We start from the raw sequence: 19,291 nt of genomic DNA on the forward strand, positions 1-19,291 counted from the left end.
ATATACAGTTGTGATTTTGATATGGTTTCCATCTCAGTCTTAGAATGTCTTTATAAAATCTGAATTAAAGCAAAAATACTGACAAAAGTTTGTTAGTTTATTCATAAGTTTAACAAACTTGTTTCCAGAGATACAACCTATGTTTTGTTTTATGTACAACATATCTCTAACCCAGTCTTGGAAATCCTATAATTTGGTGGTTCCTAGACTTACAGATTTCACAGACTAGTAGGGGGGAAAAAAAGTTGACTCAACATATATGGTGACCAAATTTTATTCTAAGTTAAGCAAAATTAAGTAAAAATACCAAGGTTTATTGCCAGCAAAAGAACCAGAGAGTGCCTAGAAATGAGAAGTCATCATTGGGAAAACAAAGGTTTATAATTCAATTTTTTTAAAAAGCAGCTAGTAAGATAAATGCAGTTTTATTCATGGTCATAAAAATATTATTGGTTATTGCAGAGGAAATCTAAATAAAAGATAGGTTCAAACTATGTTGAAAGTAAAAGAGTAGACAAAGACGTAGCATTTAAATGGTAACCATGACAAAGCTGGAGTGGCTATAGAAGAAGGGGGAACACTTTCCAATTCTTTCTGTGACATCAGTGTTACCCTGATATCAAAGCCAGACAAAGATATCACATAAAAATCAAACTGCAGACCAGGATCTTTTATTAATATAGACTAAAAAATGCTTGACAAAACACCAGCACACCAAATCCAGCCACTAGAAGAAAGGATTACATACTGTGACCAACAGATTTATCATAGGAATGCAAGGTTAGTTTAGCGTCTGAAAATCAATTAGTATGATATACTTTATTAATGTTCTATTGCTGCTGTAACAATTACCACAAACTTAGTGGCTTAAAGCAAAAAATTGTTACTGTACACTTTTGAGGGTAAGAATTCAAAAGTGGGTCTCGTTGGGCTAAAATCAGGTGTGGGCAGGTCTGCATTACTTTTTAGAGGCAAGTCTGATCTCTTTTTTTTTGAGGCTCTACAGGAGAATCTACTTCCTTGACTTTTCTAGCTTCTAGAGACCACCACATTCCTTACATTCCTTCCTGCTGCAGCTTACCACCTACACCATTCCAATAGAACAAAGAACTAAAACCACATGATCATCTCAATAGACAAAGAAACACCATTTGGCCAGGTGTGGTGGCTCATGGCTATAATCACAGACTTTGGGAGGCTGAGGAGGGCGGATCACCTGAGGTTAGGAGTTAAAGACCAGCATGGCTAAGATGGCAAAACTCTGTCTCTACTAAAAATACAAAAAAAGTTAGCCAGGCATGGTGGTGGGAGCCTGCAGTCCCAGCTACTTGGAAGGCCAAGGTAGGGGAATCGCTTGAATTCAGGAGGCAGAGGTTGCAGTGAGCTGAGATGGTGCCACTGCACTCCAGCCTGGCCAACAGAGCAAGACTCAGTCCCCCCAAAAAAAAGAAAAGAAAAAAGAAACACCATTTGACAAAAACCAATCCATTCAACCAACTAAGAACAGAAGAGAACTTCCTCAACCTGATGAAGAGCATCTATGAAAAAACAATAGCTGGCAGGGTGCGGTGGCTCATGCCTACAATCCCAACACTCTGGGAGGCCATGGTGAGAGTATCACTTGAGCTCAGGAGTTCAAGACCAGCCTGGGAAATAAAGTGAGACCTTGTCTCTGCAAAAGAAATTTAAAAATAAGCTGAGTGTAGTGGCACATGCCTGTAGTCCCAACTACTCTGGAGGCTGAGGTAGGAGGATCTACTTGATCCTGGGAGGCAGAGATTGCAGGGAGTGTGTTTACGCCACTGAACTCCAGCCTGAGTAACAGAGCAAGGCCCTGTCTCAAAAACAAACAAGAAAAACCTATAGCTGATATCATACTTAATAGTGAAAAATTAAATGTTTTTTTCCTAGGATCAAGACAAGACAAGGATGTTCATTTTTTTTTTTTTTTTTTTTTTGAGACAGAGTCTCGCTCTTGTCCAGGCTGGAGTGCAATGGTGTGACCTCACTGCAACCTCCACTTCCTGGGTTCAAGTGATTCTCCTGCCTCAGCCTCCTGAGGAGCTGGGATTACAGGTACCTGCCACCACACCCAGCTAATTTTTTGTATTTTTAGTGGAGACAGGGTTTCACCATGTTGACCAGGCTGGTCTCAAACTCCTGATCTCAGGAGTTCGAGACCTGATTCACCTGCCTTATCCTCCTAAAGTGCTGGGATTACAGGCACAAGCCACTGGGCCCAGCCAGAATGTCCACTCTTGCCATTTCTATCCAACATTATACCAGAGGTTCTAGCCATGGAAATTAGGCAAGAAAAAGAAATAAAAGGCATTCACGTTGGAAGGAAGAAGTAAAACTATTTGTAGATGATTTTATATTGTATATACAATATTCCAAGGAATTCACTAAAAAAATAGAATAAATGAGTTCAGCAAGGTACAAGAACAATATATAAAAATCAAATGTATTTCTATACAAGAACAATTAAGAATCCAAAAATGAACTAGAAAATAACTCCATTGATGTTACCATCAAAAAGAACAGAATACTTAGGAATAAATCGAATGAAAGTGAAAAACCTTTACTCTGAAAACCATATGACATTATTGAAAGAAATTAAAGATCTAAATATTAAAGAAAGACATCCATGTTCATAGATCAGAAGACTTAGTATTATTAAGATAGCAACATTTCCCAAATTACCTACAGATTCAATGTAATTCATATCAAAATACAAGCTGGCTTTTTATTTTTTGCAGAAACCAGTAAGACGGGGGCCTGGCAGGGTGGCTGACGCCTGCAATCTTAGCACTTTGGGAGGCCACCGCAGGCAGATCGCTCGAGCTTAGGAGTTAGAGACCAGCCTGGGCAACATGGTGAAACCCCACCTCTACTAAAAATACAAAAATTAGCCAGGAGTGGTGGTGCACACCTGTTGTCCCAGCTACTTGGAGGACTAAGGTGGGACAGTCGCTTGAACCCTGGAGGTCAAGGGTGCAGTGAGCAGAGATGGCGCCACTGCACTCCAGTCTGGGTGACAGAGACCGTGTCTCAACAACAACAAAAATAAATTGATGATTCCAATATTTGTATGACAATTGGAGGAACCCAGAACACTCCAATGCAATTTTGAAAAAGAACAAAATTGAGACATACACTTCCCAATTTCATTTTAGCATGTGTTTCTATGATTATTTTGGCATTTTTTCAAGTTGTGAATATGTTATCAAACATTATATATAAATATTTATCTTCTGTCTACATTTGTTACTCTTCTGTGGGAATTCACTATTGCATATTACAGGAAGATGCTTTTCCCTCCAGTAGTAAGCATGTAACATTTTAATGTAATTTAAAATTTTTGATGCTAGATGGCAGTATTATATTACAGTCTCCTTAGGCAGCTTCTTCCCATGAAGATAGAGTATTTAGGACTGTGGGTTTAAATACTAGGAATATTCCATGCCTTTATTATGTTTCAGGGAAAACTATGGGGTTGCTAAGTATTTCATAATCCCTTGGCAGAATATTTTATAGAAACACATACTATCCAGACTGAAAAAGAGCTAATGGGTCACTTATGCTAATCACATGACTGATGCTTGATGGCACCTTCCTATCTGTTTCACTATCCTACTAACAGTTAAGCCACTTTACACCAAAGGCTCAGGAAAGAATTATAGATTGTGGTTCAGATGACTTAGGTTTTACTTCCAGTTTTATGAACTATTTCTAGGATGTGGAGCAAACCACTTAAATCAATTGTATCTCTGTTCCCTTCTCTTTAAAATGAAGGAGTTGTATAGATGACCCTGTTGGGGCTCAGAAAACGATTCCCCAAAGTATGGCACTTTGGCATGCTGAGTACTTTGAACTAAAGGACATTGGAAGGCCTCAGAATCAGCCTCAAAACCAAGGTCTCTGACTTTTTCCTGCCTTCCTATCTCTTACCCTTTATTCTCCCCAGGTGAGTCACAGAAACCAGGATTTCTCTTCCCCCAGGTGGGTCAGAGAAACTAGAGCCCTTTTCCCCAAAGTAAGCCATAACACCTAAAAATATTTCTCTAAACTTCCCCAGCCTTTCTACCTAGGTGGTGCCCATAAAGAAATTCCATTGCACTCCAGCCTGGGTAACAAGAGTGAAACTCCGTCTCAAAAAAAAAAAAAAAAGAAAATGCTCTCAGTTTAAAAATTTTATGTTTTTGATGTGACGACTCAAGGTTGAATACATTGTATTAACTCTTGCATTATTATGTTTATTTTTTTTAATTTTTGAGATGGAGTTTTGCTCTTGTTGCCCAAGCTGGAGTGCAGTGGCACAATTTCAGCTCACTACAACCCCTGCCTCCCTGGTTCAAGTGATTCTTCTGCCTCAGCCTCCCAAGTAGCTAGGATTACAGGCATGCATCATCATGCCTGGCTGATTTTTGTATTTTTTGTAGAGAGAGGGTTTCCCCATATTGGCCAGGCTGGTCTTGTAGTCCTGATCTCAGGTTATCTACCTGCGGCCTCCTATTGTGCTGGGGTTACAGGTGTGAGCCACCACGCCCAGCCTCTTGCGTTATTAATATTAGATCTCTCAATGTTATGATAATTGACCAATATGCACATGGGAAAGTTGAGATCCATAAGAGTTAAGTGATGCATTCGATGTTTTGGAGAGATGGCAACTGATGGGGTCAGTGCTCATTTTGCTATATCTTAAGATTTTAGTTTTAGTCTTAGCACTATTATTGTTTTTTTAGAGACCGAATCTCAGTTAATGTTGTGCAGGCTTGTTTGAAACTCCTCGGGCCTCAAGCGATCCTCCCACCTCAGCTTCCTGAGTAGCTGGGACTACAGGCGTGCACCACCATGCCCAGCTAATTTACAATGTTTTTTTTATAGATGCAGGGTTTCACTATGTTGCCCAGGCTGGTGTCAAATTCCTGGGTTCAAGCAATCCACCCACCTCAGCTTCCCAAAGTGCTGGGATTACAGGTATGAGCCACCACACCCTACCACAAATGACATTTTAATATCTCACTTTCTTATTCTGTGAAATCAGGGATCAGAAAAATAACATAATAAAATATGATGGAGTTGGCTAGGTTAATAAAAAATGTGTTCTATGCAGGAAATTCGGAAATGCTTGGATAAACAAAGGTAAGGTTTCTTATCTATAGTATTTCTCAGAGCCTTTAACAAATTAACATTCATAATAGTGGCATGTTGCACTTCACAAACTTTTGGGACATATAAACACTTTTTATTTTATGTTATGCCATACTATGTAACTGAAGTTAATCTGAAGGATTTCAGGGCAGAACAAAGAAAAAGAATGTGACCACAAGGTGGCAGTGGGACACAACAAGCTCTTTTTGGACAGTGCTTTGACAGGTTGGCATGCAGGGAAGTCCCTCACAGCATGAAAGCTGCCAAAGGCAACAACAATGTAGGGTGGCCACTAATGAGAAGAGGGAGAATAAGAGAATCCCTGGAGGACTAGAGAGAGGGTGTATGTGTCATGATGTCGTTTAGCAGAAAGATGGGGGGATCTCTGGGTTAGAGAGCTCCAAAGGACAGCAGTGGGTTGGGGTCTTTTATACTCCAGGATTTTTATCTTATCTATGGGTAGTAGATGTTGAGTGTAGTTTGCAGGGTATGTAAAGCAGGTGGGCTCTAGATGGCTAACAGTTTGCTTATTTAGGCTATACTTAAACAACTGGATGCATAAAAGTTGGATTTGGTGCTGAGGGGCTTTTGAACTAACAGTCCTGGTTGCTGTGAAGAAGTAAAGAACACAGGGCCCCAAAGGTCATTTTTAGATCACTTATGTAACAGTAACACCTAGTCCAGTATTTACCAACTGTGATCCAAAAATATTTTAATTCTATTCCAAATATTTTGAACTCCTGCCATTTTTGTCTACTTTAACCACTTCTGGCAGCCACATGAAAATATAAGAAGTGATTTGGAAGGGATATGCTATTCTTTTCGTTTCGTTTCTTTTCTTTGAGACAGAGTCTTACCCTGTCACTCAGGATGGAGTGCAGTGGCGCAATCTTGGCTAACTGCAACCTCTGCCTCCCAAGCTCAAGTGATCCTCTTGCCTCAGCCACCAGAGTAGCTGGGATTACAGGTGTGTGCCACCATGCCCAGCTAATTTTTGTATTTTTAGTAGAGAGGGGGTTTTGCCATGTTGGCCATGCTGGTCTCAAACTCCTGACCTCAAGTGATCTACCTGCCTTAGCTTCCCAAAGTGTGGGGCTACAGGCATGAGCTAACATGCCTGGACAGAAAAGGATATGCTTTCTTGCTGCAAATGCTGAAGTTGACTGATAATTTTTCTTTACCATAAAGCAGTGCTTCCTAAAGTATGATCTGCATTTTTTTTTTTTTTTTAAGACAGGGTTTCACCATATTGGTCAGGCTGGTCTTGAACTCCAGACCTCAGGTGATCTGCCCGCCTTTGCCTCCAAAGTGCTTTGATTACAGGCGTGAGCCACCACACCCAGCCAAACTGTACTCCATCAAATTTGTTTTTTTTGAGATTTGAGTCTCACTCTGTCACCCAGGCTGGAGTGCAATGGTGTGATTTCAGCTCACTGCAACCTCTGCCTCCCAGGTAGAAGTGATGCTCCTGCCTCAGCCTCCTGAGTAGCTGGGATTATAGGCACACACCACCACACCCAGCTAATTTTTGTATTTTTAGTAGAAACAGGGTTTCTCCAGGTTGGCCAGGCTGGTCTTGAACTCCTGACTGATCTGCATTTTTTTTTTTTTTTTTTTGGAGACAGAATCTCCCTCTGTCACCAGGCTGGAGTGCAGTGGCACGATCCCAGCTCACTACAACTTCTGTTTTCCGGTTTCAAGCAATTCTCCTGCCTCAGCCTCCTGAATAGCTGGGACAACAGGCACACACCACCAGGCCCGGCTAATTTTTTGTACTTTTAGTAGAGATGAGGTTTCACCATGTTGGCCAGAATGGTCTCGATCTCTTGACCTCGCGATCTGTCCGCCTCCGCCTCCCAAAGTGCTGGGATTATAGGTGTGAGCCACCACACCCGGCCTGATCTGCATAGTCTATAGTCTGAGACCCTTTCAGGGATGTGAACTGAACTAGTCACTTTTCTCATGGAACATCATTTTTACTTTTTAAAAGAATGACTGATACGGTTTGGCTGTGTCGCCATCCAGATCTCATCTTGAACTGTAGCTATCACAATTCCCACATGTTGTGAGAGGGACCCGGTGGGAGGTAATTGAATCATGGGGGCAAGTCCTTCCTGTGCTGTTCTTGTGATAGCAAATTAGTCTCATGAGATCTGATGGTTTTAAAAGGGAAACCCCTTTCACTTGGCTGTCATTCTCACTCGTCTGCCGCCATGTAAGATGTGCCTTTTGCCTTCAGCCATGATTGTGAGGCTTTCCCAGCCATGTGGAACTGAATGCATTAAACTTCTTTTTCTTTATAAATTACCCAGTCTCGGGTATGTCTGTAGCAGCAGGGTGAAAACAGACTAATACAATGACTGGCAGTGTAAGGTTATTTATTTTATTTTATTTTATTTTATTTTTGAGATGGAGTTTCACTCTTGTCACCCAGGCTGGAGTGCAATGGCACGATCTCGGCTCACTGCAACCTCCGCCTCCTGGGTTCAGGCAATTCTCCTGCCTCAGCCTCCTGAGTAGCTGGGATTACAGGCACGTGCCACCATGCCCAGCTAATTTTTTGTATTTTTAGTAGAGATGGGGTTTCACCATGTTGACCGGGATGGTCTTGATATCTTGACCTTGTGATCCACCCACCTTGGCCTCCCAAAGGGCTGGGATTACAGGCTTGAGCCACCGCGCCCAGCCTAGGTAAGGTTATTCTTATTTGAGTACCTGGCAGAGTATTTTGTGAAAATGGGAGAAATGAGGCTGTCATTTCAAAGAAAACAAATGACAAGGATTTGTTATCAGTGATAAAACTTTAGCTTTCAAGTGAATTTTGGCAGCCTTGTAGCTGCCACTGTGATCTTGAAAGCTATACAGATCCTTTCTAATGACATCAGTCATGATATTAACAACTGATTTTTGTTTTGGATAATGAAATGTGTCAATATATAAGACACTTATATAACTCAGAGAACCAATATTTTCCAAACTGCCAATGCATAATGCTACAAAATCATGCATGGGTAAAGATCAACTCAAAATTCAAGACAGACTAGTGGCTCGTAACACAAATGTATGAATAGTTCATTGATATGTTTTTGACTTCCACATTGCAATAACCCTTAAGCAATTACCTAATGTGCTGAGTTTTGGGGTATCAAAGAAAAGTATCAACAGTGATCTGAAAAGTTATGATCTGAATGAAAATATATCTCTTTTCTAGGTAATAGATTTATAATTTTTAAAAAATGAATGTCTATTAAAAATGTATGTTTTAATTGAAATTTTAATTTAACAAATATACATAAACAAAAACTCTTTGGGATCCTGTAAATGGGTCCTGGGGACTATTTGAAAAATACCACCAGAAAGTATTATTTCAATTACTGAAACCTACAAATGGTTAAGTATTTTCTCATCACCAACATAAAAGTATGAAGTAAAACCAATAGAATTGCTCTGAAATATAAGAGAAAATACAAAATCTAAGGTGCTTCTTCGGTGAATTACATTTATATCATATATCTTTTAGATTTTTATAATTGTAATTAAATTTTGTTTTCTCTAATTTTTTGTTGTTGTTGAGATGGAGTTGCCCTCTGTTGCCCAGGCTGGAGTGCAGTGGTGCAATCGCAGCTCACTGCCACCTCTGCCTCCAGGTTCAAGTGTTTCTGCCTCAGCCTCCCAAGGAGCTGGGATTACAGGTGCCTGCCACCACACCCGGCTAATTTTTGTACTTTTAGTAGAGACAGGGTTTCACCATGTTGGCCAGACTGGTCTTAAATTCCTGACCTCAGTGATCCGCTCACCTCAGCCTCCCAAAGTGCTGGGATTACAGGCCTGAGCCACTATGCCTGGCCTATAATGGTATTTTAATTTGCATGTTGAACAAGGATGGCTCTTAAGGTACGACATTAACAGCAACTCTACTTTTGTCTCCCTTGGTCCCTTTAAAGCTGTTCATTGAAGGATTATTCTTCCCCTGCTCCTGAATGAAAATTTAGTTAATACTATGACTTTCTAATTATTTCCACTATATACACTCAATCACATTTTAAGTTGCAAAATACAGACTCTCTTTGTTGATATCCCACCCATTGCACTCTGCACCCATCCTTCTAGGATGGCTCTCCCTCCCACTAGGCCCAATCTGGCTGGTGGGAAACATGTACACATCCTCAAATTCTGGGAATTTAGGCTGATTCTAATGAAGCAGTGGCAAACCTCTTCACTTCTGTCTGAGCAGCTGATCTATGCCCACTCCCAACTGCAGAGGACATGTAACAGGCCCTCTGCCACCCTCTCATGGGGCTCTAGGTGAAAGGTGAAGCAGTAGCATGAATTTGGTTCTCAATATTTCTTTTGAAAAGCTGCAGCTCTGCCATTTCTTTCACTTTAGAATTTTTTATCTACTGAGTCTTGCTAATTAATTGCAATTTCCAATTATAGAATAATATAATTTTACTTTTATAATAAAGAATTAATTATATCTATTTTTGAGTATATATTATATATATAATACTGTACTATATATGAAAGACAGACAAATACTTACATGGCATAATTCTGTCCTTTAGAAGTTTACAGTTGAGTAGGTAAGGTCAGTATTTTCAGCCATTACATAGATGTGAAAAGATTTAGTGTGATTACACTTTCCTGGTTTCTGGAATCAAACCAACTAGGCATTGATCTTAAATCCATGATCTGTTAACATATCTTTGGTTACTAGTGATCTCTGTCATGACATGATTTATGTCAAAAGACTCCTTGGTTTGAAAATCTGATTAAACATGTCAGTATATTTTCTAGACTTGAAAATTGGTATTTAGGCCAGGCATGGTAGCACACACCTGCAATCCCAGCATTTTGGAGACCGAGGTTAGTGGATCACCTGGGTCAGGAGTTCAAGTTCAGCCTGGCCAACATGGTGAAACTCCATTTATATTAAATATGCAAAAATTATCTGGGCATGGTGGTGCACGCCTGTAATCCCAGCTACTCCGGAGGTTGAGGCAGGAGAAGTGCTTGAACCCGGGAGGTGGAGGTTGCAGAGAGCTGAGATTGTGCCACTGCACTCTAGCCTGAGTGACAAAGTGAGACTCTGCCTCAAAGAAAAAATAAAAAAGAAAATTGGTATTTGTTCCTTACCTCTACAGATGCTTTTCAACTTGTGATGGGGTTACACACTGATAAGCCCATTATAAGTCAAAAACACACAAAATCGAAAATGGGTTCAATATACCTAACTTACCAAACAACAGCTTAGCCTAGCCTACTTTAAACATGCTCAGAACACTTAAATTAGCCTACAGTTGGCCAAAATTACCTGACACAAAGCCTACTTTATAATAAAGTGTTAACAATCTCATGTAATCTATTGAATACTATACTGAAAGTGAAAAAAATGGTTGCATAGGTTCTTGAAGTATGGCTTTACTGAATGCATACGGCTTTTGCACCATTATAAAGTCAAAAAACTATAAATTGATCCTTGTAAATCAGGGATCATCTGTGTTCTGATGGCCACCACACCTGGCCAATTAATTTTTAATAGTTTAAAAATAATTCACATGATATAAAATTCAAAAGATACAAAAGAGCATACAATGACAGTTTTCCTACTCTTGTCCCTTTACAACTTTTTGTGGAGTTAACCACTGTTAACAGTTTCTTTTTTTCTTTTCTTCTCTTTTTTTTTTTTTTTTTTTTTGACACAGGGTCTCACTCTGTCACCCAGACTGGAGTGCAGTGGCGTGACCATGGCTCACTGCAGCGTTGAACTCCCAGGCTCAAGCGATCCACCCGCCTTAGCCTTCCCAGGTGCTGGGATTACAGGCATAAGCCGCCACACCCAGCCACCAGTGTCTAATGTGTCCTTGCTAGCTCTAGTTTCTTAAGAAATGTGTTTGCATAAAGCAAGATCTAATCTTCACTACAGATGTCACTGATACCCAAATACAATCTATGGTTACAGCCTCGGTTAAGGTTGGCAATCTAAAAATAAAAGTGAGAAGCTGTCAAAGGGACTTCCTAAAAATAAAAGAGAAGTTGTCAAAGGAACTTCCTAAAACTGAAAGAGAAGTTGTCAAAGGAACTTCCAGGATAATAACTTAACCTACAGAATAATCGTTTAGACTGGCTTGGCTCAGTGGCTCACGCCTGTAATCCCAGAACTTCGGGAGGCTGAGGCTGGTGGATCACGAGGTCAAGAGTTCAAAACCAGCCTCGCCAATATGATGAAACCCCATCTCTACCAAAAATACAAAAATTAACTGGACATGGTGGTGCAGGCCTGTAGTCTCAGCTACTTGAGAGGCTGAGGTAGGAGTATCACTTTAACCTGGGAGGCAGAAGTTACAGTGAGCCAAGATTATGTCTCTGCCCTCCAGCCAGGGTGACAGAGCAAGACTCCATCTCAAAAAAAAAAAAAAAATTGTTTAGACTGTAATTAAAGAAATGACTGGGCATAACTACTGATTTACAAGTGAGATCCAGTTTATATTATGGTATGAGATCTATTATAGGGGTAATATGAACAGGTGAGGTGCCATGGTTTCTATGGTAGGAGGATATATACCAGGGCTTTTATACAGGCTAAATGGGCTATTGCTACTTTGTTCTCCTTCAGTGAAGAGCCACATTAGCCTAAAAGTCCAAATTATTCTGATCTTAATGTCTATAGTTTGGTAGCAGTTAAGAAGTCATTTTAGTCTATCTGATAGATGTAATATTGTAAATCTGAAATTTTCTTATTGTTTATATAAAGCATCATGTTCAATATCATGAACATCATCATCCTCTGCATAGCTAACATTTATTGAGCACTGGTCACCACCTTCATTATCATTATCATGACTAACATTTTTTTTAAGAGACAGGGTTTCACCATGTTGACCAGGATGGTCTTGATCTCCTGACCCTCGTGATCCACCCACCTCAGACTCCCAAAGTGCTGGGATTACAGGCGTGAGCCACCATGCACAGCCTTATCATGACTAACATTTAATGAGCTCTTACTATGTGCGAGGCCACCATATAAAGAATTCACAGATAATCATGACCAAGTCTATGAGGTAGATACTTTCATTGTGCCTGTTTTACAGATGAGGAAACTGAATAATGAAATGGGTTAAGTAATATACTCAAGGTCACACAGTTAGTAAAAGATGAAGCCAGGATTTGAACCCAAGCAGTCTATCTCACTAACCTGTTATCAAGGGGCATCCATGGAAGAGTAATATACGTATCTGAGGACAGTAAGTAAGGACAGCTTCAACAGCCCCATCAGTCAGATTTACACAATGTCCCATATGAATCTCCTATGCAAAAATAAAGAAAATAAAGTCTAATGAAAACATAGATCTATAATAACAATATGAACAATTTTGAGAAACACTCTGATACAAAAAGTACCAAATATCTACTTACAAGAAAAACTATATAGAAAAGACCAGTGTAAGTCTGAAGTAATTTGGAAGGAGCAGCCTAAAAAGTTAAATGCCCAACCATTTTATAAAGTAATGTGTAATATCTATTAAAGCTGAAGATGAGTATGCCCCAGAACCCAGCAATTCCAATTATTAATATATACTATAGAGAATCTCTTCTACATGTGCACAAGGAAACAATTTATAAATATGGCCTTTGCAGTATTACTTGTAATAGCAAAAAACTGGAGAACGGGAAAATCAATGGTTTATAAATAGAATAGAATAAGAGAAAACAGCTCTAATGAAAAATACTTGTATTAATAGATAAAAATCTCAAACATGTTAGCTCAGATCCTTTGGAAAACAGTATGGTAGTATCTTATAAAACTAAACATGTATTTGCTATATGACCCAGCAATTTCACTCTTAGGCATTTACCCAAGAAAAATGAAACATATGTCTACACAGAGGCTCGTATGCAAACATCTGTAGCAGTATTATAACAGTCCAATATTAGAGCAACCCAAATGTCCGTCAAATGATACAATTATTATTTTTTAATTTCCATAGGTTTTTAGGGAACAGGTAGTATTTGGTTATATGTCTAAGTTCTTTAGTGTTCATTTGTGAGATTTTGGTGTACCCATCAACTAAGCAGTATACACTGAACCCGATTTTTAGTCTTTTACCCCTCACCCTCTTCCCATCCTTTCCCCTTGAATCCCCAGAGTCTACTGTGTCATTCTCACGCCTTTGCAACCTCATAGTTTAGCTCCTACTTATGAGTGAGAACATATGATGTTTGGTTTTCCATTCCTGAGTAACTTCACTTAGAAAAATAGTCTCCAATCCCATTCAGGTTACTGAATTAATTAATGTCATTAATTAATTCCTTCTTATGGCTGAGTAGTATTTTATTGTATATGCATATATATATATCACAGTTTCTTTATCCATTTGTTGATTGTTGGGCATTTGGGTTGGTTCCACATTTTTGCAATTGCAAATTGTGCTACTATAAACGTGTGTGCAAGTATCTTTTTCATATAATGACTTCTTTTCCTCTGGGTAGATACCCAGTAGTGGGATTGCTGGATCAAATGGTAGTTCTACTTTTAGAATTTTAAGGAATCTCCACACTGTTTTCCACAGTGGTTGTACTAGTTTCCATTCCCACCAGCAGTGTAGAAGTGTTCCCTCTTCACTGCATCCATACCAACATCTATGTTTGTCTTCTTTTTCTTTTTCTTTTTTTTGAGACTGAGTCTCAGCTCTGTCATCTAAGCCTGAATGCAGTGGTGTGATCTTGGCTCACTGCAACTTCCACCTCCTGGGTTCAAGAGATTCTCCTGCCTCAGCCTCCCAAGTAGCTGGGATTACAGGTGCATGCTACCACGCTCAGCTAATTTTCGTATTTTTAGTAGAGTTGGGGTTTCACCATGTTGGCCAGGCTGGTCTTAAACTCCTGACCTTAGGTGATCCACTCACCTCGGCCTCCCAAAGTGCTGGGATTACAGGCATGAGCCACCATGCACAGCCTGATTTTTTTATTATGGCCATTCTTGCAGGAGTAAGGTGGTATCACATTGTGGTTTTGGTTTGCATTTCTGCAATCATTAGTGATATAGAACATTTTGTCATGTTTTTTGGCCATTTGTACATATTCTTTTGAGAATTGTCTATTCATGTCCTTAGCCCACTTTTTGATGGGACTATTTGCTTTTTTCTTGCTAACTTGTTTGAGTTTGTTCTAGATTCTGGATATCAGTCCTTTGTCAGATGTATACATTGTGAGGATTTTCTCCCACTCTGTGGGTTATTTGTTTACTCTGCTGACTGTTCCTTTTGCTGTGCAAAAGCTCTTTAGTTTAATTAAGTCCCAGCTATTTATCTTTGCATCGAATGGTAAAATTATAAATAAATTGTAGCATATCTGTGCTATGGAATACTACTTAGCAATAAAAAGGAATGAAATATTAACATATGCAACAACATGGATCAATCTTGCAAACATTATGCTAAGTGAAAGAAGTAAAAGAAAGAAATAAAAACCAAAATACTATATTATATTTTGCAGAATTCCATTTATATAAAATTGAATTTATATACAGTTGTAGAAAAGGCAAAACAATGACAAAGTAAATCAGTAGTTGCCAAAGAGAGGGTCACAGAAGGGGATCAACTACAAAGGACCAGAAACCCAAAAAAAAAAAAAAAAGAAAAGAAAAGAAAACCACAGTTTTAGGGTGATGAAAATGTTCTATGTATCAATTGTTGTGTGGTTATATGGCTGTATAACATTTGCCAAAATTTATCTAATTATACACATAAAATGAATTAATTTTCTTGTATGTAAATTATACCTCAATTACACCTGAAAATTTTCAGAAAACATAATTCCGAATAACGCAAGTTGTAAAGGGACATATATATGATGAAACTATATAAAACAACGCTATATCTTATTTATGGATTTATACATAATAGAAAAAGGATCCATTTCTGTCTCAGCAAGGTCCACAGGAAAAAAAGAAAGAAAAAGTATCCAAACATGCAAGGAAAGATACATAATCATATTTAGGATTCTACCTTTGAAGGCAGAAAGGGAGAATAATGGAGTGGGGCTTTTGATGTAACTTTATTTTATTTTATTTTAGATGGAGTTTCATTCTTATTGCCCAAGCTGGAGGGCAATGACACAATCTCTGCTCACTGCAACCTCTGCCTACTGGGTTCAAGCGATTCTTCTGCCTCAGCCTCCAGAAACCAAAATCCTGTGTTAAAAGACTTCTTCATATATTTAGAAATAGGTTACAAGTGCATTAGTCATTCAATTCAAAGGATGTACACAAATTTGAGATCTTTTTTAGGCTAGGTGTGGTGGCTCACACCTGTAATCCCAGCACTTTGGGAGGCTGAGGTAGGAGGATCACCCAAGGTCAGGAGTTTGTGACAAGCCTGGCCAACATGGTGAAACCCTGTCTCTACTAAAAATACAAAATTAGCCAGTGGCACATGTCTGTAGTCCCAGCTACTTGGGAGGCTGAGGCATGAGAATTGCTTGAACTTGGGAGGTAGAGGTTGCAGTGAGCAGAGATTGTGCCACTGCACTCCAGCCTGGGCAACAGTGCAAGACTCTGTGTCAAAAAAAAAAAAAATCTTTTAAATGATCGTACAATATGGCTATTGAAAAACAGAATTGATAGGATGACAAGAGAATTAGTACTCCTGGTAGAAATACCAGTTAGACCTGAAATCCTATTATAAATTTAGACTAATAAATATTCACAATCTTCATCCATAATAAGATGATTCTTAAATCTGTTAGAAGCTAAAGCTTCTGGCAAATAAAACATTTTACTGGAAGTAAAATGAGTTTTTATTTTAAAACACCTTTATTTTATTTCCTTAACAGTTTTTACTCTGGCAATAAAGAGACAGAAACCCCCTCCCCCAAAAAAGTCCATAAAATACTTAACTGATAAAGCATGGTTATCTGCTAGGTTTTAAAAATAATTTCTGAGAATATAAAAATTTAATCACCACTATCTTTAAAATTATTTTAAAATTACCTCTAATTTCTTGGCACAAGGTCCACTAACAAGTGCAATCACACCACTGTCAGATACCTAAGCAAAGGGAAAAAGAAACACAGCCCATGAGAGCAGACAATGGAAGCAGAATTTTTAAAAATGTATTACTTATTTAGATAGAGTCTTATTGCTTCCCGTTCATCAAACATGTGTTTTAGCCATACATACCTTCCACCCTTGTTACTTGAGAGGAATGTGCCAAAATATATTGCAATTTCTTAACCATAAAAACATGAAATAGTCAATAATTTCAACAATACCAAAATGAACTAATTATTATGTGTTCTTATTAGTCATGAAAATACATTTGGCAAACACATTTGGCCTATATGTCATTTACCTGAGTAGCTGAAAAGTCAACACACTGCAAAAACGGGCAGTTTTTTCCTAATGCATGTAAGGACACATCAGTAATACTTAAGCAGCCACCTAAATCGATGATCTTTAACAGCTGGCAATTGAGTGCAAGAGCAACGACTCCTTCATCAGTGAGATTGCAGCATCGTTTCAAAGAAGCTTCATGTAGGTATGAACAAGATGAAGCCACAGCTTTTATTCCTGAGGGAAAATATATCTTAATACAAACCCAATACTAGGGAAAAAAAAGGTCTATAGAGGGGAAAAAAGGTAAAGATTCACTAATTCATCTAATAGTGACATTGAACAATGAAGTCTGTCTAGCTATAAAAAACTATGCATTGCACAAACTGACAGGAGAGTGCCTGGTAAATTTAATCTAATGATTAATTCTTTTGTAATACGACATCAAAGAAACCTTAACAAAATATGAACTGGTCATTTCTTGTTTGACTATACCAGGCAAAATATTTAAAATATGGACATATGCATCCATAATTTCTTTAATCTTTATTTTTTTTGAGACAGAGTCTCCCCATGTCACCCAGGCTGGAGTAGTGGTGCAATCTTGACTCATTTCAACCTCTACCTTACAGGCTCAAGGTATTCTCCCGCCTCAGTCTCCCAAGTAGCTAGGACTACAGGGTACACCACCAGGCCTGGCTAATTTTTGTATTTTTTGTAAAGACACGGTGTGGGTGGGAGGCAGTTCACCATGCTGGCCAGGCTGGCCGAACTCCTCAGCTCAAGCAGACCACCAGCCTCCCAGCTAAAAAAGTGCTGGGATTACTGGTAGAAGCCACCTAACCTGGCCCATGTTTATGTTAAATATGTTTAAAATCCAAGGTAATGACTTACCCAGTGTCTTTCCTAACGTTGAGCACTGATTATAAGCAAGTATTCTAACTTGGATAATTTTCTTAGTCTGAATGTTTTTACTGATTAAATATAATTCGTATTTCTTTGACATCTTCATACTCTCTTTTGGTGTATTTTCTCCCTTACTCCACAATTTTACCAGATACTGAATAGTAATCTACCAGTGTACTCAGTATTAATAAACATACCTTCTGAAGTTACGGAAGCTCGATTCCCTTTTGAACAATTTAAATTTAATTTCTTTAGTTTTCTACAGGTAGACAGGTGCAGGAGAGCAGCATCTGATACGTCACAGCTCCGTAGGTCTAGAGTTTGGACTTCAGGATGTAAAATCTGTAACAAATAAGTGATTTTGAAAAATTATTTCTTTTTAAAATTTTATCATTATTATTATTATTTTGAGACAGAGTCTCACTCTGTCGCCACGCTGGAGTGCAGTTGTGCGATTTTGACTCACGGCAACCTCGAGTAGTTCAAGAAATTCTCCTGCCTCAGCTTCCCTAGTAGCTGGGACTACAGGTGCGTGCCACCACACCCAGCTAATTTTTGCAGTTTTAGTAGGCGGAGTCTTACCACATTGGCCAGGATGGTCTCCATCTCTTGACCTCGTGATCTGCCCATCTCGGCCTCCCAACCCAAACTCTTGGGGTTACAGGCGTGAGCCACCGCAGCTAGCCGATTATTTCTTTCTATAAATACATTTATTCCATATTCAGTGTTTCAACGGTCATAACAGACAAGTGGCTGATGTAAAATACAGCAAAGAATACAGAAGCATATCCATGTAGAGACAGACAAATAAACGTAAAGCAGGAGAAAACCAAGTGCAGCTTTCACTGCTAGCAAAGTCCTTATTGGGACAAAAAACACTATTGAGATGGCTTATTCAGGGAAAGGATCCATAGATCTCAGAAGCTTAACCAATGTGGCAGTGAGTAATAATCCTCTGGTGGCTGCTCTCATTAGAGACCCTCCCTATGAATCTCTGGGCTTAGGAAGTATGAGTTTTTAATCACTTGTGTACCAAGTGCCTACAGAGCACTGGAATTGCTTATCTAGAATATTTGCCTTCTGTGAGATATGGCACGGTTTCTCTTCTAACAGCCTGCTCAACCTTTTATTCAATTCCCAGTACCTCCCCCTACTTTCTTCTTTTCTTCTTTCTGATTTTACTACATGCCCAGACCTGCCACAACACCATGGAGTTATCAGCACCAGCTCACATTCCTACACTTATTTAAAAACAGATTGAGTCTCTAGTCCGCCACAGACAACCCCTTCCTCCTCTCCCCTCTCTCCCATTATGGGTCCACCTTATCTAAAGTAGTTTAAATGTTTAGCCGATCGGGTCTAGTGTAGATTGTGCAGTCCGACCCCAGCCAATGGGGAAAGGACACCGAGACAAGAGTCGCATTGGAAATAAAAGCTTCTACTCGCCTTTATTTGGGGCGCTCTCGTGGCCAGCCTTACAAGAGGCACCCTTCTACACAGAAGTAAATTTACTTTACTGAAAAATCCTTTGTCTGAGTACTCACTTTTCCTTACAACTCCAAGCTTTATTTCTAACGTATATCATTATTTTTGGGATCTAATACAAATAATCCCAGAATTATTGGGTGTTTTCTTGAGGTCGACAAATAATAGGTTAATTCCTAAGCATTTTGAGCTCTTTCCTAGGAGTATTTTTCCATTCTTTAATTTTTTCCAAAACAGAAATGTCTTTACCTTTCTGAAAATAAAAATAATGTATTATTATTGTAAAACATTCAGACAATAAGCCAGGCATGGTGGCTTATGCCTGTAATCCCAGCACTTTGGGAGGCGGAGGCTGAGGCTGAGGCTGGTGGATCATGTGATATCAGGAATTTGAGACCAGCCTGGCCAGCATGG

The 19,291-nt window shown here is 39.1% G+C and overlaps 1 protein-coding gene across 3 annotated transcripts in view; it reads right to left on the minus strand.

Annotated features, from left to right (window-relative positions):
* AMN1 (antagonist of mitotic exit network 1 homolog) overlaps positions 1-19,291 on the minus strand; it is a 60,663-nt gene that overhangs the window by 2,699 nt on the left and 38,673 nt on the right. For all 3 annotated transcript variants that reach the window (XM_039472207.2, XM_074403033.1, XM_074403032.1), the window contains exons 3-6: positions 17,590-17,734; positions 16,506-16,723; positions 16,145-16,201; positions 12,350-12,461 (exon numbers count right to left, since the gene is read on the minus strand). In XM_039472207.2, coding sequence (XP_039328141.1) covers positions 12,350-12,461; positions 16,145-16,201; positions 16,506-16,723; positions 17,590-17,734 — 532 coding nt within the window. The remainder of the gene's footprint in view (positions 1-12,349; positions 12,462-16,144; positions 16,202-16,505; positions 16,724-17,589; positions 17,735-19,291) is intronic.

This window comes from Saimiri boliviensis, chromosome 7 (assembly GCF_048565385.1).
Source record: "Saimiri boliviensis isolate mSaiBol1 chromosome 7, mSaiBol1.pri, whole genome shotgun sequence".
Taxonomy (NCBI): Eukaryota; Metazoa; Chordata; class Mammalia; order Primates; family Cebidae; genus Saimiri; species Saimiri boliviensis.